Genomic DNA, 22,983 nt, shown 5'->3' with positions numbered 1-22,983 from the left:
CGCCACCCCGCCACCCCGCCACCCCGCCACCGGATTGTGGCAGTTTCCACATTCGTTTGCCCTTCGGGCAACATTCACCGCACGATAATGTTATCTTTTTTCCCGATAAGCTATCTAAGATATGCATCTGATAACCGATATAAAATCCCAAACACAATTCTATTTCGAGACATGCTTTCCAGAGAACTCGCCCACCAGATCTTCAGGTCTAGTTTGACCCAGGCCTTCCTCATTGGGCTGCTATCCTTTACGCAGCCTGGTATTTATACTGCCATCTCCGGCCTGGGAGCAGGAGGGCAGGCCACTACGCACACATACTATGTTTCGACGGTCATCATAAACTCCTTGATGACCGGCCTGGCGCCCATATTTTCCTTTTTGCCAACCTGTTCGGCCTGAAGCTGACTCTGTTCATCGGGTGCATTGGCTACGCTATCTACTCTTCGTCGCTCTATTACAACAGCAAGACAGGCAACCAAGTCTTTATTCTGGTTGCCTCCGTTATTCTTGGTTTCTCGGGAGCAGCATTCTGGACTTCAGAGGGAGCGGTTGTGATGAGCTACCCAGAAAAGTCAAGAAGGGGCCTTTCCATCGGTATCTGGGCCTTCCTCAACAAATTTGGTGGAATCATATCCGGCTCTATTGTTTTCGCGCTGAACTATAGCGGAACCAATAAAGGCCAGGTCAGCCTGAACACATACGTCGCGCTGCTTTCGATTCAGTGCGTCGGGCCGTTCCTTGCATTAGCCCTGTCTCCGCCTGAGAAAGTGCTCCGGAAGGACGGCACTAAACCAGAGACAAACCTGGCTAAAGGAAACCTTCAGCAGATTTTCAGGAGGTATGTTAAGCTAGTCTCTAAAAAGGAAGTGCTGTATCTGCTTCCAATCTTTCTGGTTAACACGTGGTACAAGACATGGCAGAGCAACTTCATGACACACAACTTCTCCGTGCGCACCAGAGCCCTCAACGTCCTACTCACCTCTGTGATTGGCTGTGCAGTGGACCTGCTAGGGGGGGGGGGCATTTTTGGACTGCCAAAGGATTCCGCTGCATCTGCGTGTTAGAATCTCCTGGCTGATAATTGTCTTCTTCAACACCGCTTTCTTCATCTGGGGCTTCGTTGTGCAGAAATACGTGCTTACCCACGACTTGGGCCCTCTGGATTGGGCAACTGGTGGGTACTACTACAACACATATGTCCCAATGCAAATCTTCAAGATTCCGGGAGAGTTCGTCTTTAACTGGGTTTTCTGGGTGGTCGGCGTCAACGACTTCACGTCAGAGGAGCTGTCGTACCTGTCTGGACTGATCCGCGGTTTTGAATCGCTTGGAGGAACGCTTTCCTATGTCGTTGGAGTTGCCAATGGCAACGATATGACTAACTTGTCGGTGGCAGCAGGAGCCTTCTGGGTCGTGATTCCGGTGGTCACGTACATCAGCTGGAGAATCAGAGAAAAGGACTCTTCGACGGTGGTCTACGACGAGGAGGTCTCAGAGACAGTGAACTCTGCCAAAGAAAAGCAGGAAGTCATTGAGATTGTGAAGGAGGAGTCGAGATGACTGCCAAGCCTGATTTGGTATAATCATTCGTTTAGGATAGCTGGTCTACACTTGTTTTGAAGCTACAAAAAGTATATTGTAATCCTATCAACGGCCATCTATAGCTGCTTATCTCGACAGAGGAAGTACATAGGGTGTTGGGCTTAGCCTAGCGATATCTCATGGTTATAGTTGATACCGAAACTGAAATTTACAGAATACACAAAACGGGCATGTTGCGCTATCGTCATGTGTCTCGCAGAAAAACTAAGTTGCAAAATTTAATATTCGAGAACTTTTAATATCTACAGAAGTTTCCAAATGCTCAAATACAAACGATCTGTGGTGGAAAAAAAAAGGGAAATCTGGACATGTCGGCTTCCTTATCTGTGAACTAGGAGGATGTACTGAGTTACGCACACAGGTGGCTCGGCGGCTGTCCATCGAGAACATGCTCACCTTCTGTCTGCAGCTGGCCTTCAGCTCCCAGAGGTCGTTGGCTGGCACCTCACAGGCTACCAGCGTCTGGGCGACTATATCCCCCAGTTTGAATGGAATCTTTTAGATCAGGTCGTAGCCGGTGACATAGACCTCGTGCTCGGCCACTGGAAGTCCTCTTATTTCCATCAGCTCGTGGAACACCGCCATATTTTGCGAGATAATTTACTCCCAGTTACGCACCTTTTTCTACCTTGCAAGAGGAGAATAATACTGGTTTACGATCTACAAAAAGAAGTTCCTCTGCGGATGGCAGAAAATGAGTTCTCGAGCTCCTCCTCGCTCGGACTGCATAACACTCGATGCTACTCCTTGAAACTGCCGTGCGGGCAAACAAGCACGCATCCTCAAATTGTAGGGAGGTGAGGAATTAAATAAATTGATAAATTCTTGCAGAGGAATTTTCAGGAGCGACCAGCCAAAAAGACAACGTGCGAGCCAAAAGGCAACCCCGACAGCGTTGTCTCGCTCGTGACGCAGCTCACCCAAGGTTGCAGACCCTGCAGGTACACCGCATACTACACTTTTGGACTCCTCGAGAAGTTCAAGGTGTTGCAACGTTTATATTGCTGCCAGGAAGATCAGCGTAGCCTTGTCGCTGGACGGTCTCATGTGTCTTGCGCGTGAGTCGCCAGCGCTTAGCGTGTCTGACCCCAGCCGAACGTTGGCAGCTCTATATTGCTCTTTCCGTAGACACAGAAGGAGGCAAAGAAGCTTGCATCATATGGGCCCGTAGACGGATTTCTCGCCCACAGTAGCGCCGGTATTTTACCTCAACAACGGCCTCAGAGCTCTTCGGTTCGGAGGCAGTGCGATTTTCTCTGGTTACCATCTTTCGATATCAGCATTCTGTACGGCATTGTGATAATGAAGGACCTCACCGTGAAGTGCCGCTTCGCGTATCCGAGGAAGGAAGCAAAGCACCTGCCGCGCATGAATGAGCAAGGGACTTTTTCACTCAACGTCATCCAGTGACTAAGTACCCGCTTAAGCACTTGTCCAAGGCAATAAGTATGCGCTGGTCAGCAAGCAGTGGAACCGCATCGTGGTGCTGAACACGAACTAAGACCCACCTTTCCACGGGGTGTATGTTTTCAGAAATCCGTGCGGCTATACTAATGTACACCCCCTGCTAAGCATACAGGAAACAAGAAATTATAGCGTTGCGGAGACAGCTGCCTCCCGGTTCCTGGTACGAGTGCGCCACCAGGGGCAGCGAGTTTAAGAAAAATAGGCAACCCTGATTAGCTTTGGAGCTCGTACCACGCGAACACAGCCACACCGATCGGGGTTTTTCCTCGGCCTTTTACTCAGCAGCTGACAAAACACACAGGTTTACTAAGAAAATCACTCAGCATCTCTCAGCTGCGGCTGCCAAGTGCGTGCACGAAATTGCACGCTCCGATTTGTAAGAGAAAAACGTAGACCGACCAAGACCGAGGCTCTGAAGCCGGGTAGCCGGCTGAAAACCGACGGGTTGTCACCCTAACTCGCTTATAGCTGATCGGGCTGGTAATATGCAAGCTGACGCCCCACTAATGCGCTAAAATACATCAGGAATTGTAAGCGTTTCTGTGAAACAACGAAACTGATACGGGAAGTTCTTCAATGGCCACTCTTATTCCAACAGGCGAGCCATAGTTAAACACGTGCTCGGAAGACTTTTTCCAGCCGAGATTCTTGACAAGCTGGACGATCGTCTCGGTGATGCTCTTAAGTGATGTAGCCGAAAGCGGCTCGGCGAACTCGATTACAGGCAAATCTGGGCAATCACGTGAAAACACTCCGACAACAGCGGAATCCGGTTGCGGAACATGTACGACGAGGTTGAGTAGCCGTGGAGCAACAGCAGCTTTGGCTCGACCTCGGAGCCGACCTCTCTGTAGAAGACGGATATTCCTTGGAGTCTAGCGTAAAATAACTTTTCAGTAGAAGTCGTGCTCTTGTAACTACTGGTGAGAAACAACAATTGGCCGTTTGCACCCACATTTACAGTGCTATATATATCATTAATTGCTGGGGTCGAATCGGGGCTCCAATCAATTTTACGTCATGATAAATATTTTTCCAACATGGCCTCCAACAAAGTAAAACCAGTGCCCGAAAAAGTACGTCTGCACAGGGCCCATGTGCGGCAAGTCGCTCTACCGACAGCTACACCTGGAGCTCCATTTGATCGCACTTCTCCACGAAGCCATTGAGCTGTGAGACGTGCGGCAAGAGCTCTCTGTGAGATCGCAACAGCTGCTGGGAACACAGGAAAAGGTACCACATGCTGAACTTCGGCTGTCCTCGCACGGCTGCACATAATCGTTTATTTGGTCACGCTATCTCTCGGATCACATGCTGTTCGCCCACCTCAACAACGGCATTCGATACACCCACGACAGCGATAGCTGTTCTGCAGGGAAGACGAGTGCGCGGGGTATCCGCAGTACGAGACGTCGGTGAGTATGTTCCGGTACTGCGACGACCTCCAGGAGACGGTACCGGAGTCGCTTTTCACATATTTTGCCCGTAGCCGGGGCAGGAGACGTGAGCAGCAGGAACGAAATAGCCTGATCATGGACACCTCGCTCTCGCTATCCCCTTCGGCCAGACCTGCCAGAACAGCTACGCCCCCCCATGTTTCGCCCCCCGGGCGACGCTAATCTCGCTCAGATGGCGCGGCTATCAGACTGCAAGTCGAACTTTTTCGAGTTGGGGTTCGGGCGTGCTCGATAGCTGAAAAATATATCTGATAAGAGCCACTAGGTCTTTTCGCAGTCTCAGGCATATATAGCTTGGCCTCGTGCCCCTCCACTCGTTTGCACTACAACTTCGGGAACCAACAAAGCATGAATCAGCCTGCAGCTTACGACTACTCTCAACGAAGATACCTGTCGCGGTTTGTCCCCACCTCCCGTCTGGGCATGCTGCTCATTGTCGTGGCGGTGGCAGTCGTCGAGCCAGCGACCACCGGCATGGAGTCTGCCATCATGGGCTCCATCAACTCGCTGCCCCAGTACAAGGCATACTTTAGCCTGACATCTACCAACATCGGGCTAAATTCTGCCTCCATCTGGATCGGCTCGATCCTGAGTCTGCCATTCCTACAGAAAACGTCGGACGGCATTGGCAGAAGGATGACGATTCTGTGTGCGATCGTGCTTATGGTGATTGACATCGCGATCTCTGCGGCGTCTGTGAACATGGCCATGTTCATCATCGGCCGCATTTTCCTTGGGCTGGCAGCCGGCCTGATAAACTGCTCGGCCTCGGTCCTCGTGGCCGAGATCTGTCCGCTGGAAATCCGAGGCTGGGTGCTGGGCCTATTCCACAGCTGCTACTACATCGGCTCGCTCATTGCGTCCGGCGTCACGTACGGCTCGCGGGACTTGCAGAGCAACTGGAGCTGGCGCATTCCGACGATCATCCAGGTCGTCCCGTCGCTGACATGCGCATCGCTCGTCCTGTTCACGCCTGAGTCGCCCCGCTGGCTGGTCATGAAGGGCCGTGTCGACGAGGCAAGAGAGATATTCTACACCTTGCAGCGCAACGACGCCGGCTCGGCAGACTTCATGGTCGCCGAGGTTGAGCGGTCGCTGCGCGAGGAGGCTGCCGCGTCAAAGGGCTACGGTGTTTGGAGACGGCAGCTGCATAGCCGTGCGTACTGGAAAAGGGCGTTCATCATGCTCAATATCAGGCTGCTGTGCGAGCTGGGTGGCTCGAACATTGCCACATACTATTTCACGATCCTTCTGGAGCAGATCGGCGTCAAGGACGCTAAGACCCAGCTCAAGGTCAACATGGTGCGGTCGGCGTGGTGTCTCGTCTGCGCGCTGATTGGCTGCTACACGTTTGACATCATCGGCAGAAAAAGACAGGCATTCTTGGCAACGACAGGGCTGATCGAGTGTCTCTTCATCTTGGGCGGGCTGATCAAGAAGTACGGCGGGTCTGATGACAAGTCAGGCGGCTACGCGGCCATCGCCATGGTCTTCATGTTTACCGGTTTCTACTCGTACTGCTACACGCCGATCACGTCGGTGTACCCGCCGGAGCTGTACCCTAGTCCGACGCGAGTCGTCGGCAACACCATCATGCGTGGCTGCGACTACTCTGCGGGCCTGTTTGCGACCTTCATGCTGCCGATCGGCATGAGCAACCTCGGCTGGAAGTTCTACATGCTGACGGGTGGCTACGATATCATTTTTCTTCCGCTGATCGCGTTCGTGTGGGTGGAGACTAATGGCGTGCCGCTCAAGAAGATCTGTGAGCTTTTCGGCGAGGTTTTGGAGACCGAGTCTCCCAGCATTGACGACGAGTCTAACATCAACTACGTAGAGGTCCCGGTTGCGGACAAACAGTGATATAGGTCTAGTTTATTCTTTTGGTCCTGATGCCAGCCACTCGAGGAAAATATCGTCGTCGTTGAAGAAGGAGGCTGGGAAAGAGCCGCCACGCCAGTCGAGATCGTAGCGGAGCGGGCCGTCGCCAGGCGACAGCTGGTCCGAGCCGCCGGCCTCGGACGAATTTCGAATGCCCTGCTCGTAGTTTCGCGTTTTCTTCACTAGACCGCTGAAACGAAGAAGCGCGAGATGAGCCACCGGCGAGAGTTTCGAGATCGTCTGCAGATTGCGTGTGTACCGCTCGACCTCGGCACGCCAGCCCGTCTCCTCGGCTTTTCCGATCGCCATCACGTAGAGCGCCATGATGCACGTCCCAACGATCGAAAAGTTCACCCGCGAGTAGCTCCACCAGTACACGTCCAGGTTCTCCTTTACTATGGATTCCAAGTACCCATTAAAGCTTGCCGCGTACTGGAGGGCGCGTTCGTGTACGGCCACCCTGCCGGCGTCGCCGTTGTTGTACAGCACCGCACGGCAGCAGGACAGAGTCACCGCCGTCTTGGCGAGCTGAAACGAGGCAACACAGCCAATGAGCTCGCTGGGGCATTCTGTGGGCAGATATATAGTCTCGACGACGTTGGCGCGATTCATCAGGTCGACGCCGGCCGCGAGCATCTCCTCCGGCGACCGGCTCCACTTCAGGAACTGCGATACCGAGTAGAATGATCCCAGCATGTCAGCGAGCACCTTGGTGAGCCTCACCATGGCGATGAAAACGCGGACCCCAGACCCGTGCGCGAGCTCCGTCTCGTGCTCCTCCAGAAAGTCTGTCTCCGTCAGATCGTCAACCCTGAACTCCGTGTCGACGATGTGCGACGACCGCGACAGCCCAAAACTCTCCCACTTGTCGTGGACGTACACCAGAGCCGGCGCCGCATGCGCACCTCCCACAGCGGGATGTCCCATGCGCGCGGCTCGAGGTTCAGGCCCAGCTCCTGTGCCATGGCTACGAGTGATGCCGACAGCACCCAGTGGCGGGGAGCGTTGGCGTTGCGGATCAGCAGCGGCCGCGAGCTCACCTTGAGCAGCAGCGCCTGGATAGTCTGCAGCGTGGCAGCGCCCTGCTCCAGCGACAGCGCTTTCAGCACGAAATCGTACAGTTGGAACGTCTGTGCGTCCTCCTGGCTGAGGGCATCCCGCTGGGCTTTCTCCAGGTACGACGACGAGATGATGAACATGGATGCGAGCAGCGTCGACGACAGCGTCTTGCTGCGCATGTCCTGGAAGAAGACAGACCTGCTTATGACGGGATAGCACGGGTTGATCGCACAAAAGAAGCGCTCGATGAGCTTGTCCGCGAACGGGTCAACCACCCGCTTGATCGTATCGACGTGGTAGCGATCAGGCCGCGGGTTAAGATACTCGGTCGGACACACCGAGAATATCACCGGCACACTCGTGTTGAGGGGGTTTTTGAGGTCGTAGTTGATGTCAGATTCCTCTGGCGCGTCATGATCGCGGTATAGCTTGCTCAAAAGCCATGGATCCTGGTCGCCGCTGAAGCCCACAAAAAGACTCGTCTGGCCGTTGTGGAGCTCGAGCGAGTTCCGCGTCCGCGGCCTCTGGTCCAGCTGGTTGCTCGAAACTGTCAGGTGGCGCGGTCGTGTGGTGTATACGTCGAGCCGGATTTTCTCCGCTGTAGGTGCCTCGTCCGCTGTCTCGTTGCTGCGCTTGCGCTTCTTGACCGGCTCCAGCACGTACGTGCAGTCGAGCTTGCGTAGCTCGCACGGCAGACATCGTGTCATGTTATCCTCGCGTAGACATGCCATGCGCTTCTTGCGGCACAGGTCGCACGGCCTGTTTTTCTTGCTGCGGTACTTTCTGCCGTGGACGGCGTCGGGCCGCGTGGTGCTCATCGAAATTTCTAAGCGTTATCAGTTTTCGCTGAGAATTTATTTTTTATTTTTATTCTATAGACCGGTCCAGGAACGTGTCCGCTCGAAGCTGAAGGTTTTTAGCAGAAAACCGGACGCCGCCGAGGAGTTGCCGACCATTGCAGTGTACGTGCCCTTGGGAATCACCCACCTGTTGAGCGCTACGTCGAAGTACGAGCACGCGTTGCGGACAGCGGATCTGATGGAAGCTGTAGCCGACCTGCCCGGCAGAACCTGCACCTTGGCAAACCCTTTGAGTTGTTTGAGAGGCAATTCTACGCTGCTGAGGTCTTCTGGAGCCGCAATGTACAGCTGCACCACCTCCTGGCCGGCAACAGCGCCTGTATTATGCACTGTGACAGTCACATACATCCACTCGTCCTCCAGCTCCAGATGCAAGTCTGAGAGCTCGAACGAGGTGTACGAGAGCCCATGACCGAACGGAAATAGCGGGACAATTCCTGTCTTTTCGTAGTAACGATAGCCCACGAATACGTCTTCGCCATACAGTATCTGCCCGTTGTTGGATCTGAAGTTCAGAAACGACGGGTTGTCCTCGCACCGGCGTGGGAACGTCATACTCAGCTTGCCCGACGGATTGGCTTCGCCGTACAGCACGTCGGCTATAGCATTGCCGCTCTCCATCCCGTTGAACCAGCCCTGCACCACGGCCGGCACCTGGTCTATCCACGGCATGGCAACGGGAGTGCCCGATAAGTTGACTACGATCACGTTACCGTTGACTTCCGCAACCGCCTTGATCAGTCTGTCCTGGACTCCGGGCAGTTCCATGGAGGTGCTGTCGAAACCCTCGCTTTCCCATTCGTGAGACGTTGCGGTGCAGACAATGACTTTCTGCACTTTGGTAGCCACTTCGACGGCCTCGAGAATTCTCTCGGACTCGTCTTGCCTCCTCATGACTGCCACGTCGAGAAACCCGCACCCACCGTTGGGCCCTCCAGAGCTTAAAGTGAAATTGGGCGCAGAGCCAAACTCGATTCTGAAGTGCACCTTCTGGCCCTTCTCGAGATATATATATTTTGTGGCTCCGAGGGAGCTGGACGCAATCACGCCCGAGCTCTGTTTTTGCTCGGTCTTGTCATCGATGAAAAGCTCGCCGTCGAGATAGAGTAGCAACGTGCCGAGACAAGATTCTTTGAACGCGTAGTCTCCCGCCTGGTGCGCCGTGAAGATGCCCTCGATGTCCATGTAAAACAGCTTGTCATCCAGGTCGGGATGGCTGTAGTCGTACAGGGGGAGCTTGGTCGACTGGGAGTAAAATTCTTCTATTAATGTGCGTTTGGACGCGCCTGCTGGTCGCTTGTACACGCGACATCGAACGCCCTGTCTGCCTGCGTAGCTGGAGAAAAGTCCGAGGTCCAGCAGGTTTCGGTCGATTGTGCAGCCCAGAGCGTAGGGAGGCTCACTGCCAAGTTTCGAGCGAACGCTGTCGTAGACGGTGGTTGTATAGTACGGGGTCAGGGCTGCAGACCCGCCGCCGTACATACGAGGGCTCCTGGCATTCGGCCCAATCACCGCGACGGTTTCCGACTTTTTGAGCGGTAGCAGGTTTTTATCGTTTTTCAGGAGCACAATCGACTCGGTTGCAATTCTTCTAAGCAGCCTGCGTGTCTCAGGAACGTCATTCGAAATCTCCGCAGCCCCAAATGCTGCCCCCGTGTCAACAAAGTGCTTCACGAGATTTAGGACTTCTCGGACCCGCTGGTCAACTGCGCCGTTATCGATCTCGCGACAGACCACAGCATGGATCAGGGCGTCTGGCCTCCTCATAAGTGGTGGGCCAGGACACTCGATGCTCACCCCCGCGTCTATGCTCCTTTCAGCCGAGTACGTGCCGTACCAGTCCGACAACACCGTGCCCTGCCACCCCCACTCGTTTCTGAGGACTGTGGTGAGCAGCTCTCTCGAGCCTGAGACGTGCTCACCATTGACCTTGTTGTACGAGCTCATGACGCATTTGGGCGACGACAGACTCAGAGCCAGCTGGAATGGCATCAAATACACCTCTCTGAGCGCTCTCTGGGTGACAAGAATATCTACCCCCTTTCTCTCGTGCTCCTGGTCATTGCACACAAAATGTTTGATCGATGCGGCCAGGCCCTGGCTCTGAATGCCATTAATGATCCCTGCCGCCAGCACGCCCGACAGGTACGGATCCTCGCTGAAGGACTCGAATCCCCGTCCTCCAAGCGGGCCCCGAACGATGTTGCAGGTCGGCGCCAGAATGACATGAACGCCCTTGGACTTTCCCTCCATGGCCATCATTCTTCCTGCTTCGTCCACCAGCTCTGCGTTAAAAGTGGCTCCCAGAGCGGTGCCGGAGGGGAAGCACGCGGCAGGCGGCGCACCAAAGAATTTCGAGCCCCTCACGCCATTGGGGCCGTCGCTGAGTCGGAGCGATGGGACCCCCAGCCGCGGCACGTCGCACGTTTCCCAGTAGTTTTTGAGGCTCAGCAGCTGCATCTTCTCTTTCAGAGTCAGATCGACGAGAATTTCGTCCACGTCGAACGGTTCGTTAATGGTCATGTTTGCGAGCAATCTGGGACACCAGCCAGTGATATAGCTCGCCAATCAGCACGGCTGTCCTGTATGCAGCACTGAAGACATCATCCGCCAATAGAAGCGTTCTCCGACCTGCAGCCCGCCCGAAGCCCTAGTTGGGCTTCGGCCAAGTGCAACCGCGAAGCCGCGAAAAATTAGCTTGGAAAAAATCGCGATAAGATTATAGTGTCCCTACCAAACTGCTGGGCCAAGGCTGCTCCAAAAATAGATAACCTAGGCTAGTGACACAGTTTTCCCAGGGAGAATGTTCCGCCACGATTTGAGAAAATCCATACAGATCCTACAGCGTCGTCTATGAAAATCTCAATATGCCTGAAGATGCTCCATAAATTTTGCCAAAGCAGCCGACTCTGCAATCTCCAGCTGATTTCAAGCAAATAGCAACACTGATAATAGCATATGTTATTAAGATTCCTACAAGTCCAGTCACCCACTGCTTAAAATCAGATCCTCTCCAACAATAATGATTAGTGAAATAAGGTCAGTATGCTTACCCTTCAGGGAGCGGTGGAGCTGCGAGTCATCCACGTCCAAGGGATCATTCGAAGATCTTGGCTATTTAGGGCTCACAGTTTCGTTGTTTGCTACGGACTTCCTCTCGCATTTATCCGAATCGGGGTAGTTTCAAAACACGGTAATTCTAAGCGATGGAATTAATGACAATAATAACCTTTCTGACGAGGCACCAACCTTCAACGACAGCCACAGATCCACATCAAGCCACAAGCGTGCATAAAATATTCTAAGCTTGCCACCGTGTAAAGATGTTTCTATAACAGTTTCAGCTTCGGTAGATATAATATTTCCCGAAAAGGAAGAGGAACCTATTTGACCTCGATAAGATCCAGGAAAAAACATAAGCAGGTAATTAACTATGGATTATAGTGCTAGAAAGCAAAAGGCATTCCCGTCTAGGAAAACGACTCTCTCCTACTGGATTGGAGAGGCTGATGGTAAGCTTTCTAAACATCGAACAACGGAGAAATTACCAGAAGAGGTTGATGTGCTAATCATTGGATCTGGCTTTAGCGGAGCTTCGGTGGCATTCAATTTGCTAGTGGAAGAAAAGACAGAGCAGAAGGTACTCCTATTAGAAGCTCGTGACGTGTGCTCTGGAGCTACAGGAAGGAACGGTGGGCACATGCGGAGCTACTATCATCACGACCAGTACGAATTCTCGCAAACTTACGGCCAGAAAAATGCTGCAGACATTGCAATGTTTGAGCATGAAGAGCTCAATGTTGTGGAGGCACTAGTTAAGAACTATAATATCGATTGCAATTTTGTTAGGAGAACCTCGTACGTGACCTACGATGATCCTTCTTCAGGAAAGTTTGGATTGAGAGATTACTATTCGTTTTTAAACAATCCCTATATCGATCAGAAGGTCAAAGATCAGGTGAAGATCGTTTTTGATGAGCAAGCCAGAAAAGAGCATGCAAACACTGCGTTTGGAGTCTACACGCCTACATCATCGGTGTGGCCGTACAAGCTAGTCTGTGGTCTTCTTGAGATTGCAATTTCCAAGGGATTGAACTTACAATCGAATACTGCTGTGGAGGAGCTAGAATGTCTTCAAGATAATAGCTGGCTGGTGAAGACGCCGCGTGGAAATGTGCATGCTCAAAAAGTTGTGATCACCACCAACGCTTACACGAGAGCTATTTTGCCGGATTTCTGGGGCAAAATCATGCCCGTTAAGGGTGTAGTCTCGCATCTTAAGACAGAGGCAAACAAAACTCTTGAAACCAATATGATTCACACAATACCTGTAGAGATCGACTACATAAGTGTTCGAGACGACGGGTCGTTGATAATCGGAGGAGGCGGACAAACATATAAAACTTCTCCAAATCGGGAAATGATGGTGGACAACGCCGACGATTCTTACTTTCCGGAAGAGACTAAGCAATACTTTGTTGGATATGCTAACCGGAACTACAAATCTTTGGCAGACGTTGAATTTGTCAATGATTACACTTGGACAGGGTGTATGGGTTTTACGGAAGATGGTTTTCCTTTTGTTGGTGATTTGACTGCTTACGGACGTCCAAATATGTTCATATCTGCAGGTTTTACTGGACATGGTATGCCTCGTATTTTCAGCTGCTCAAAATACTTGAGCGAGTTAGTATTGGGAAAGGAACCCGCTACAAGCATTCCGGCACCGTTCAAGCTATCAATTGAGAGGATGAGCATGGTGGAATCGCCTTATCTGGATTCGCTAGCGGAAAAACACGGCACGGCACCGGATTAACTGTGGCTTCAAATGATTACAAATATATTAGTAATAAAATCTCTGGGCTTTTAAATTTAGAACAGGTACCAGCCAGATAGCCGATTAGTGACTAGATACACAATGAGTCTTCCTCCCTTTGAAAAGGCCGACTTCAAACTGACCGATATTCCAGACCCTACTTGGCAACCGGGATCTGGAGCAACCAATAACGAATGGGCTAAACATAAAAAGGTTGAACTAGATCCCTATGCTGAGGGCCGTCTGCCTTTCGAGAACTATAAACTTCTGGTGAGTGCCGTCACGCCTCGTCCGATTGGATTCATATCAACAGTCGGGAAGGATGGCACAAGAAACCTCTCTCCATTCTCGTATTTCGGTGTCATGAACCACGATCCGCCTGTTTTCGCGATCGGGATATCGGGCGCTACGGGAAATCTTAAAGACACTTGCAAAAACTTGCAAGACACAGAGGAATGCACCATTAATTTGATCAGCGAGTGGTTCATCGAGGCTGCCAATTACGCATCTATAGATGCTCCTTACGATGTTAATGAGTGGAAGCTAGCAGGTCTTACACCGGCCGAATCTTCCAAAGTCAAGCCGCCTCATGTTGCCGAGAGTGCTTTCTCCATTGAAGGTAAAGTGATCCACACACACTACTTCAAGTCAAAGAAAGACCCTTCCAAGGGTTCTGGAACAACCTTTTTAGTGGAAGGAGTTAATTTCCATATTCGTGAAGATATTGCAGATGAGAAATTCACTACAGTGGACATCAACAAGTTGAAGCCAATTGGCCGTCTTGGAGGAAGTGTCTATGCTCGTGTTTTGCAAGGATTCGATATTCCAAGGCCGGATTTCAAGACTGAAATTTCAGAGCACCCAGAAGTTTCCAAATTGCTTTGAAATATTCTGCATTCTGAAATTTGGTAGCAGATAAAGAAGCCGGCTCTATATATGTTTACATTTAGAAGTTCACATCTCTTATGGTTCCGAAGAGTAGTATTAGCCTCCAATTCGTTGTCGTAGGGGGCGGAATAGGTGGTCTATCGGTAGCTATCGGACTCGTTCTATCCGGACACAAAGTTACGGTTTTGGAAAAAGCTCAAGAATTATCAGAGGTGGGTGCTGGAATCCAGATTCCGCCCAACTCCACCAGAATACTTGAGCAACTTGGGTGCAAAACAGAGATACTAGAGCATGCTTTGGTACCAAAGGCTTACCACTTTTGCAATCACAAAGGAGACAATCTGATCAGTCTAGAGCTTGACCCTTATTGTGCTAGCAAGTACGGCTGTAAATCCTTACATATACACAGGGGAGACTTTCACAAGTGTCTAGTTCAAAGGGCCAGGGAACTGAATATTACCATCCTAGTAAACTCCGAGATTGTGGATATTGATCTGGATCACAACATTGCAATAACCCATGATGGTCGGAAATATCAGGCAGACGTAATTATAGGCGCTGACGGCTTGAACTCCAATGTTCGCAACTCTATATTTGGAAGGAACACATCGCCAACAAATAGTGGAGATCAAGCTTACCGCTCTTTGATATCTATTCCGGAGATGAATAAGCACCCTGAACTGGACTTCATCCACAAAGTTCCCTGTGTCAACTTTTTCTGGGGCCCGAAAGGTCACGTGGTCACTTACCCCTTGAAGGGAGGCAACACCTGCAATGTTGTTGTTATGGCACCAGACAACCTGCCACCAGACTCAAGCGTTGTTGCTGCAGACAAAAAGGAGGTCCTACACTTTTTGGAAACGTGGGACCCTCGGTTGCAACTGCTTCTGAGCCTCGCAACCTCAACTTTCAAGTGGAGACTTCAATATATTGAGGAGCTAAATTGCTGGAGCCATCCTGCTCAAAACGTAACTCTTCTGGGAGACGCTTGCCATGCAACTCTGCCTTATCTGGCTCAAGGAGCAGCTCAAGCCATAGAAGATGCCGCTGCTTTGGCATACCTATTTGGAAAGATTAAGGACAAATCTGAGATACGTTTCATATTGAAGACATACGAGCGCATCAGAAAGCCAAGGACGACCCGCATTGTCAACTCGTCAAAAGAATGTCAACAAATCTACCATCTCCAGGACGGAGAAAAGCAGAAACTGCGAGACCTAAAATGTGCAATGGATCCTCCACAGGAAGGATGTCCAGCACGGTGGGCAGACCCTGAGTTTCAGGAATACCTGTTTGGGTACAATATATTTGAGGAATGCCATAAACAATGGGTACTTTCCAAAACTATGAAAGAGAAATTGTGACCAGTCCACAATAGCTGAATGAATAAGTCGTCAGTAGATCATGTGATTTTCTTTCTTATCGGTAGCAACTAATAATGCAATATTTAATAGATATCTACCATCGCGAAGAAGTAGCGGAAGTAGACAAAAACAGGTTTTCCTCGCACCAGAGTCAATTGTGTAGTGTCTGCTGAAGGGCAAAGACTCTGGGGACATTGTTTGCATATATATCACCAAGCATGGTTTTAAATTCGCAACAAAAAAGTACTATGCACTTCATGGCAATCTTCCTTCCACTTCTGAGTTGGATAGATTTGAGACAACACACTTGACGAACACTGCTCAGTGTCATTGTGGAGACGAGTTCTGGATGCTTCAACTGCTTGCTCCAGTGAGAAAGCTGTGGAAAGCTACTAAACAATGAAACTGACCGTCGCATGCTTGGAACACCACATCCAGAGCTACAGAAGGAATGGTGGCTCCGACTCACAATGGAATCGAGGGCTGTGTGTACGCGAGTGAGACTTTTTGAATACTTTTCGAGCTTCCTACTCCAGGGAAGCGCGTGTCGTGGAAGCACATAGAATTTGGGTGGTATCGGCACCTAATGAAGTACTACTTCTGAGTTCCTTCAAGAATGACTCATAAGTAGGGATTTTATCATAAGGGGAGCCTTCTCTCAGTTCCAAACCATCTAAAATCCGGAAAAGCAATTTCGTTTTAGAGTCCTGGATAAGAAAGACTGCTCTCAAGAGTACAATGCCGATTGTGTAAAGTGGATTAAAATACTGCCTAACAGTGATGTTTTGCGGAGGAGTAAGTGGTCAGGGTCCTCATTGACGACAGCATCTTAGGATATAATAATCACTAGTCAGCTTGGTGTAAAGATGCAGCTTCCTTATCGCGGATAATATTTTGCTGAGGCGATCTTATCCACTATTTATATTCCTCTTTTCCTCATGGATCACGAAACCATCACCATTCATAGGCCTGTAGAAGGATTTGTCCATGAGTATGCTCCAAGACTGACTGCTTTTGAATTCAAGAATAAGGAGGTTCAGTCAAAGAAAATTGTGCTTTTTATCGGTGGTTTGACTGATGGCCTACTGACCGTGCCTTACCTCCCAGAGCTCTCATCTGGCCTGGACAAAATCGGATGGACTCTTGTTCAAATTCAATTCACGTCGTCGTACATGGGCTGGGGAACTGGATCCCTGGAGAGAGACGCCTACGAAATCGGTCTTCTGGTTGAATATCTTCGGTCCGAAAGAGGAGGTTCTAGAGAAAAGGTTGTTCTCATGGGGCATTCGACAGGCTGTCAGGATACGCTTCAATACCTTGCCAAATATGTCCCCAAGGAGCCAGAAAAACAAGTGGAGGGTGGAATTTTGCAGGCTGCCGTCTCGGACAGAGAGGCAATTTTCCATGCATTGCAGCAGCAAGGAAAAGGGTGGGAAGAATTAGAGGAACTGAATGCTTTGGCACGCAATTATGTTAGCGAAGGCCGGGAACACGAGGTTCTTCCAAAAAAGTACTCAGATCTTTTCTTGGGAGCTCCCATCAATGCGTACAGATGGCTCTCTCTCGCGACTAAATTAGGTGATGACGATTTCTTCTCTTCCGATCTCACTTTGAAGGATAATAAGAAAACCTTTGGACTGGTGACACGTCCGATCATGGTGCTAAACTCCGAGAAAGACCAGTTTTACCCAGACTACGTCGACAAGCAAGCCTTGATGACTCAATGGAAGTCAGCGACTCCTGAGAAACTTTGGTCTCCACATTCTGGGCTTATTCCTGGTGCACTCCACAACATAGGCCCTGGATCTGCTCCTGAGGCTGTGGCATGGACCGTCGATAGAGTGTGTAAATTCTGTACGGACCTCGAATAGACGGGCTTTGCACAGCCGTATTAACAAAATTTGAAGACACAACCTTCGAAAGGATGTCAGCGGAACTGGAACACCAGCGTAACTTGCTGCGATATTCTAGTTTTAGCAAGCTGGTTGACCATCTAGAGACCACCCTTCTAGCTGACCTGCCAAACTTGAACTTGCCCGATTACCAAATTCTGAACTTAATTCTTACAGCGACAACTCTTCCTCCACAAACAACCCCAGATTTACGATACCTAGACGATGGAAGCTCAAAAAGGCCATTGCATTTACGCTGTCAGGATCTTATTAGGCAACTGATGGATATTCTCATGTTGGATTCGCAACCAGTCGATACGTTCTTTGGTCCAGAGCTTCCTTCCGCAGAGGCTTACGATAGTCTGCGGTCATTGCTCTATCAGCTTTTTGAATTTCTCACTTATAATGATGCTGGTCTCACACGGTCAGTACGCCGCAGAGCAGAGAACAGGAGTAGCGATTCTCGTTTTGAACCTCTTCCAAACAGAAATTCAGCTACACTTTACGGCCTCAGCACCAATGAAGATAAACACAAAGACCAACTACTGACAAACAAGAATTTTAACAGGGTGCACCTCAGCTCGTGGGAGTTTTTTCGATGGGGTTTTAAGTGTGCGGATCGCCAGGACGAGAAGCCTTATTTTGTTAGCTGGCGAATTTGGAAGAATCTGTTGCATTTGTTTTTAGACTTTTACTGGTACGACTTTGAACGACACGAATACTCTGGTGACTCAAATGGCCGACTGGAGAACATTAAAACAACGCTCATCCACCAAGCGATATTCGCTTTGAATGGACATACCATGAAAGCTGCCTCAGCAGAGTTGGTAGACATAGCGTTTACCTCAAAGGATTCTTTTTCTGCTCCTATCTTTGACAACGAGTTGAGACTTCTCAAAACAGCTGTGGTACCTGATGAAACCAAGCTTGATGACGATCCGTCAGACTCGATACCTCTTAGACGCTCGCTACTTTGTTTGTGCTACTGCGTCTTGAAACAACTGCCCAAAGGTCAATCCGAGAAGCTGATTGAGGAGTTTGCGCTGGATGTAGGGGAGAAATTGATATTACGTGACAATTCTGATGTACTTGAATTCTTTGCCACTTCCAACCCTGCGCATGATGAAATGCTATTGATTATTAGCGTTACTCTTATGCAACAGATTACACATGATGATGTGGATTATGCCGAACCCTACTCCTGGTTTTTCAACTCTGCTTCGATTGATGATTCATTTTTGAGCTTTATACTTACAGCAGAACCAGATTTTGTTAAACACAGGACACCTAATAGATTACTGGCTCATCGTTCTCGCCTTGAGCTGATGAACCTCCTAATAAATTTCCAGCTCTCATTGTGGGTAAAAAATAACTGGTATAACTTGCCAGAGCAAAGAAAGAGAGATACGGCAACGAAGATATTGTATGCCCTGGGAACGATGGACGACAACCGGGTGCAGAGCATTAAAGAAGTCTATAAAGAATGCAAGCTCAGGAATCTTGTTACCAAGACAGAGACAGAGAAATATCGCGATGGGAGCTTGTTTTTGACAAAACTACAAGACATTTATAGAATCAAATTAGTGTAATATTCATTTCACGTCCAGATGAACTAAAAACTCTATCATACGCCTGACTGCAGATACGTGCCAAGGGCAAATAGGATCCTTGTTGAGGTTAGCCAGATGCTTATATTGCATAATCAGATTCTTCAACAGCTCGATGGAATCAACTCCCGCTTGGCAGCTCAACAAGTTTAACTCGATTATTGATCCCGGTTCGTAACCTTCAGGCGACCGTCGACCAGAATTTACAATGAACCCAGTGCGTAACGGCATGCGAATGGACTGATTCGACAATTGTTGAGCTACCTGCAAAATCACTCCGTAACACTCGTTTGATAATTCTATCAGCTCTGGATTCTCTGGAACCTGTTGCTGGGACCCTGGAAGGACAGGGGCATCTAACGGAGATGCACCCGGGTCATAGGAAGGCGTTTGTCCATTTATTGGGCTCTCGAAGCGGTTTGCCATACCAGGGGTAAGCATCTGGGAATTTGTGGAGGCTGCTGTAAATTTCACTGAGTAGATGTCTTTTAGGTCGTCCTTCTGCTCCCGGAGATGAGACAGAATAAGAGTGGAAGGTTCCAACTCCACAGTGAGAACGATAAGCGTAAGTTTGTTATTCTTGATCGAGAGACGTTTCCACTCCGTCAGCTCATCGTCAGGAATGACATTGTTGAGTCTAGTCAAGATCACGTACGACTTTCCACTATGATTGGAAACATAATCCATGGAAATATCAAAAATCTCATCCGAAACCTCCTCGAAAGTCTGGTACCGACAGTCAGGACCAACAAACCAAGAGCGAGTAAAATTGATTTCGCCGTACTGATCAGACCAGCTTGCCACGCACCAATTTTTGTCAATAGATCGTTCGTAACAAACATGCAAAAATAAATCGTCCGCAATCAGGCCCGATGAAATTGGTGCCTTAGTCATTACAAAGGGTATTTTCTGGGGTAACTGTTTTGAAATTGTCAATAATCGATCTCTGTCTTTGAAAGGTTCGGAGACATCTTTTTTAGGATACAATGAATAAATCTCCAAAGCCAGCTCTCCAAGTTTTTGGGAAGTCACAACCGAATAGCACTCGTTTTTGGAAAGATAAAGATCAAACGGGATCACCTTGTAAAAAGAGGAGATAGGGACACTGATAGTGGTTGAAAGATTTTTCTTCCGACGTTTTCTCCGGTCCTCTTCTGTTTCTTGGTCAACGGATTTCACTGTCACTGTGCTTTGGAATTGTTCGAGCGCGCTTGCCAGACTGGTAAGAAGCTGCATGCCAATGTTCGGAATTGCAATCATAATTAAAATAGCGTCTGTTTGACCATCCGAGTCAACCATATGTTGATTTCTCAAAGAATCGGCCAGTGATGTAAGGGCTTCTTCCATATTCTTAACGAAAAGCTCGGCATCGTTGCCTGGAATCTCCAGAATGTCTTGCAGCTGATTCATTTGCCCTAGATTCCAAGAAGAGTAAGTAGCCATTAGATCCTGCAAGAATATTCGACTTCTCTCTAATAAGTACGATGTACTTTTCGGTACAACTAAGATGACCTTGAGATTCTTTTGGCCCTCAAGTGGCTCAAGGTTTAGCAGTTTCCAGTATCGCAAACTTGTTTCGTTGATTTTCATCTCTTGGTCGTTTCGTTTCGTATTAAAAATCGTGGTTGGGATTTTGAACAAAGAGGCAGACTTGACATTTTCAAGAATAGCTCGGTTTGCATTCTCCCTAAATATACCTGACTGTCTTTTATTTTCAATTTCTGTGATGTTCATCAATGGAGATGTGGTTGCAAAACTTGGATCATCAAAGTCTATTCTAGGAGCCTCCAGTTTGTATATCTCTTTTTCGCTGCCAAACAGACTGTCAAAGAATCTCATTTCCGAGTTTGGTCGATCACAGTCCAATAGCTCGTAGAGTTTCAGTTTCGAGGAACCAGGGAAAGCACTTAACAGTGTTGAATCCAATGTCTCGCTAAGATCGGAAGCCTGTTCTTGGCAATGATCTTTCAGCCCCGCAGTAAACAACACAAGCTCTTGCAGTATCGGCAATACCACTTCGATCTTGTCTTTTGAAATGACTGGATTTCCTGTCGAAAGAAATCTTGAAGGAATTGTACAAAGAGCTGGACCTCTCAAAATCCAGAAAAGCCAATTCTGAATCTCTTGAGCCCCTGATGCTTGAGGCGATGGAGCTTGGGGCTGTGAAAAAGCGGCTTGATTAGCAAAAGGTGTTATTGATGACAAAATTCCTGTATTTCGAGGAATCGATGTGATACTTATACCCAAGCCCGTTTGATCATTATCGTCGTCGTCATCGTCATCCTCTTCTACCTCTTCTTCACTATCACTTATCAGATCTCGCTCTTCAATATCAGTCTCTCCCTTTTTATTCTTCCAAAATGTCGGCGTCGTAGAGGCAGACTCTTGGGAACGCGAAGTCTGTGCTTCACTACGCACAAAGAATTTTCCGCCGTCCGAATATTTACTATCGATGTCCTTCTCGATTAGCGGGTTAAAATTCAATGGGGCAAAGATGGACTTCTTTAGGTCTTTTGGTGTCACTGAGCCAATATCATCATTGGCAGAGGAAGCATCCGTTGTCTCGGGACTTGGGGATGCAAATATGTGGAATGAAGCGGGAGATGGAGCACCAGGATCCTCATAAAAGGGGTTTGATGGCTGAAGCTCAATAAAATGCTCTGCATCCTTCTCTACAGGACTCGACACCAGCTCTGGTTTTGACTGCGACTCTGACTCTGGTACATCAATCTGTGTGTCCTCTTCCTCTTCATTCAACGATTCTCCAAAAAGCTCATCCCAATTTCCAGGTGATTCTTTCGCGGAGTCCATATCGACGTCTGTTGGATTCGAATCTGCCGTAGGCCTTTCTGTTGCCGGTAATTGCGGTGGCTGTGGTTCCTCGTCAGAATCAAGTATTAACTCTTCGATCAATTCGAAGGAGTTGCTGACTTCAAAAGCAGGCTCATCAATGTCATCGCCGAACTGAATCATACACATAGAAGCTGGCCATATAAAATACTTTGAATTCGGAGTAGAAGTTTCAAGGTATCGAGCGATATTCGGCGTTAGTCCATTCATGTGGTTCAGATTTGGAACCAGTTTGATCCAACGCGAAGGCGTCTCAAGTTTAATATGCGAGTACTCAGATAACAAGCCCAAAAGTTTCTCGTAGTTTGAGGGGGGTTCGAAGGAGAGTGAGTTGGCCAGCATATTTTGATTAGCAAAAGAACATCTCACCCCAGAGGGGCACAGATAGAGGGCGTAATTGCTTTTCAAAATGTCAAACTCACTATCCAGGAGAGTTGATAATCGGTAGAAGTGCGGAGTGTTGATTATGGCGAAATTAGAGAGAATTTCGTTGCGAATGCTAAGCGATGTGTTGATTTTTAAAATCTGGAATGTGTCTTGCGCAGAGCGAACCAGTGATTGGTTACCAAATGGAAGAATTTCAACTTCTGACGATCTAGCCATAAGATGCTGACACAAGAGTTTCTTGACTGCTCTCAGGAAACTGAGATAAACAATGCTACTCGGCCTGGAATGTTGTTGTGGGTTAGCCTGAGACTTAAACACTGAGTCAGCATCAAAGGTCGTTGCAGATGCCAGTTTCAGAGGGAGTTTGCATTCTATGATAATGTTGTCAACTGCATCCTTTAGCTGATTGAATCCCAACTTCTGCTCCTGAGGGTTTAGCCTTGTTTCGAGTCTGAATATGCAAATTTCCTTCTTGGCCCCGTACGTCAGTACGTCCGATATCTGATAGTCTCGAGCTAATTGTTGCTTGATCGAGTTTTCATAGTGGTGGACTTGCTCTAAAGGAGAGATCTTCTCGTCCTTCGTTTTGTCGGAAATTCCGCCACTCTCTTTCGGTGGTAGATCTTGCACTTGATAAAAGTAGGCATTGATCTTACTTACTGCGGCAAACTTGTAATAATTTACCAGCGTTGGGGTTCTGTCCTCAAATGGAGTGTATTCGGAGCCGTTGGAGGAGGGCGGGCTAAATAGGGGATTCAAATCCTCTAATTTATTCATGTAGATCACAGCTCAATGCTTGTTTGAAGAGTAGCCGATTTTCTAAGGTCAGGTATGCCACCGACGCGGCGATCGA

At 49.0% G+C, this 22,983-nt stretch overlaps 12 protein-coding genes across 12 annotated transcripts; 8 read left to right on the top strand and 4 right to left on the bottom strand.

Annotated features, from left to right (window-relative positions):
* Positions 1-554: 554 nt before the first annotated feature.
* KL911_004452 (uncharacterized protein) lies at positions 555-1,560 on the top strand (the record flags this gene model as incomplete). Its single annotated transcript, XM_043199745.1, has 2 exons — positions 555-838; positions 1,065-1,560. The coding sequence occupies 2 exons, from the start codon at positions 555-557 to the stop codon at positions 1,558-1,560; spliced, it is 780 nt and encodes a 259-aa protein (XP_043052944.1).
* Positions 1,561-2,286: 726 nt separating this feature from the next.
* Positions 2,287-2,773, top strand: KL911_004451 (uncharacterized protein; the record flags this gene model as incomplete). Its single annotated transcript, XM_043199744.1, has 2 exons — positions 2,287-2,360; positions 2,518-2,773. The coding sequence occupies 2 exons, from the start codon at positions 2,287-2,289 to the stop codon at positions 2,771-2,773; spliced, it is 330 nt and encodes a 109-aa protein (XP_043052943.1).
* An 817-nt stretch (positions 2,774-3,590) lies between these two features.
* Positions 3,591-4,345, bottom strand: KL911_004450 (uncharacterized protein; the record flags this gene model as incomplete). Its single annotated transcript, XM_043199743.1, has 2 exons — positions 3,591-3,901; positions 4,186-4,345. 2 exons carry the CDS (start codon positions 4,343-4,345, stop codon positions 3,591-3,593), a joined length of 471 nt encoding a protein of 156 aa, XP_043052942.1.
* A 529-nt stretch (positions 4,346-4,874) lies between these two features.
* KL911_004449 (uncharacterized protein) lies at positions 4,875-6,389 on the top strand (the record flags this gene model as incomplete). Its single annotated transcript, XM_043199741.1, has 1 exon — positions 4,875-6,389. The coding sequence occupies one exon, from the start codon at positions 4,875-4,877 to the stop codon at positions 6,387-6,389; it is 1,515 nt and encodes a 504-aa protein (XP_043052941.1).
* A 12-nt stretch (positions 6,390-6,401) lies between these two features.
* KL911_004448 (uncharacterized protein) lies at positions 6,402-8,284 on the bottom strand (the record flags this gene model as incomplete). The annotated part of the gene is made up of 2 exons (XM_043199740.1): positions 6,402-7,664; positions 7,742-8,284. The coding sequence occupies 2 exons, from the start codon at positions 8,282-8,284 to the stop codon at positions 6,402-6,404; spliced, it is 1,806 nt and encodes a 601-aa protein (XP_043052940.1).
* A 54-nt stretch (positions 8,285-8,338) lies between these two features.
* On the bottom strand, positions 8,339-10,849 carry KL911_004447 (uncharacterized protein; the record flags this gene model as incomplete). Its single annotated transcript, XM_043199739.1, has 1 exon — positions 8,339-10,849. One exon carries the CDS (start codon positions 10,847-10,849, stop codon positions 8,339-8,341), a length of 2,511 nt encoding a protein of 836 aa, XP_043052939.1.
* A 910-nt stretch (positions 10,850-11,759) lies between these two features.
* On the top strand, positions 11,760-13,142 carry KL911_004446 (uncharacterized protein; the record flags this gene model as incomplete). The annotated part of the gene is made up of 1 exon (XM_043199738.1): positions 11,760-13,142. One exon carries the CDS (start codon positions 11,760-11,762, stop codon positions 13,140-13,142), a length of 1,383 nt encoding a protein of 460 aa, XP_043052938.1.
* Positions 13,143-13,244: 102 nt separating this feature from the next.
* On the top strand, positions 13,245-14,027 carry KL911_004445 (uncharacterized protein; the record flags this gene model as incomplete). Its single annotated transcript, XM_043199737.1, has 1 exon — positions 13,245-14,027. One exon carries the CDS (start codon positions 13,245-13,247, stop codon positions 14,025-14,027), a length of 783 nt encoding a protein of 260 aa, XP_043052937.1.
* Positions 14,028-14,107: 80 nt separating this feature from the next.
* Positions 14,108-15,394, top strand: KL911_004444 (uncharacterized protein; the record flags this gene model as incomplete). The annotated part of the gene is made up of 1 exon (XM_043199736.1): positions 14,108-15,394. The coding sequence occupies one exon, from the start codon at positions 14,108-14,110 to the stop codon at positions 15,392-15,394; it is 1,287 nt and encodes a 428-aa protein (XP_043052936.1).
* A 938-nt stretch (positions 15,395-16,332) lies between these two features.
* KL911_004443 (uncharacterized protein) lies at positions 16,333-17,265 on the top strand (the record flags this gene model as incomplete). The annotated part of the gene is made up of 1 exon (XM_043199735.1): positions 16,333-17,265. The coding sequence occupies one exon, from the start codon at positions 16,333-16,335 to the stop codon at positions 17,263-17,265; it is 933 nt and encodes a 310-aa protein (XP_043052935.1).
* Positions 17,266-17,318: 53 nt separating this feature from the next.
* On the top strand, positions 17,319-18,875 carry KL911_004442 (uncharacterized protein; the record flags this gene model as incomplete). The annotated part of the gene is made up of 1 exon (XM_043199734.1): positions 17,319-18,875. One exon carries the CDS (start codon positions 17,319-17,321, stop codon positions 18,873-18,875), a length of 1,557 nt encoding a protein of 518 aa, XP_043052934.1.
* Positions 18,876-18,878: 3 nt separating this feature from the next.
* Positions 18,879-22,907, bottom strand: KL911_004441 (uncharacterized protein; the record flags this gene model as incomplete). The annotated part of the gene is made up of 1 exon (XM_043199733.1): positions 18,879-22,907. One exon carries the CDS (start codon positions 22,905-22,907, stop codon positions 18,879-18,881), a length of 4,029 nt encoding a protein of 1,342 aa, XP_043052933.1.
* Positions 22,908-22,983: the final 76 nt, after the last annotated feature.

This window comes from Ogataea haglerorum (assembly GCF_019207285.1).
Source record: "Ogataea haglerorum isolate 81-453-3 chromosome Unknown 81-453-3_NODE_13_length_241470_cov_96.230587, whole genome shotgun sequence".
Classification (NCBI taxonomy): domain Eukaryota; kingdom Fungi; phylum Ascomycota; class Pichiomycetes; order Pichiales; family Pichiaceae; genus Ogataea; species Ogataea haglerorum.
The sequence above is the reverse complement of the archived record's forward strand: the minus strand, read 5'-3'. Positions and strand labels throughout refer to the sequence as shown.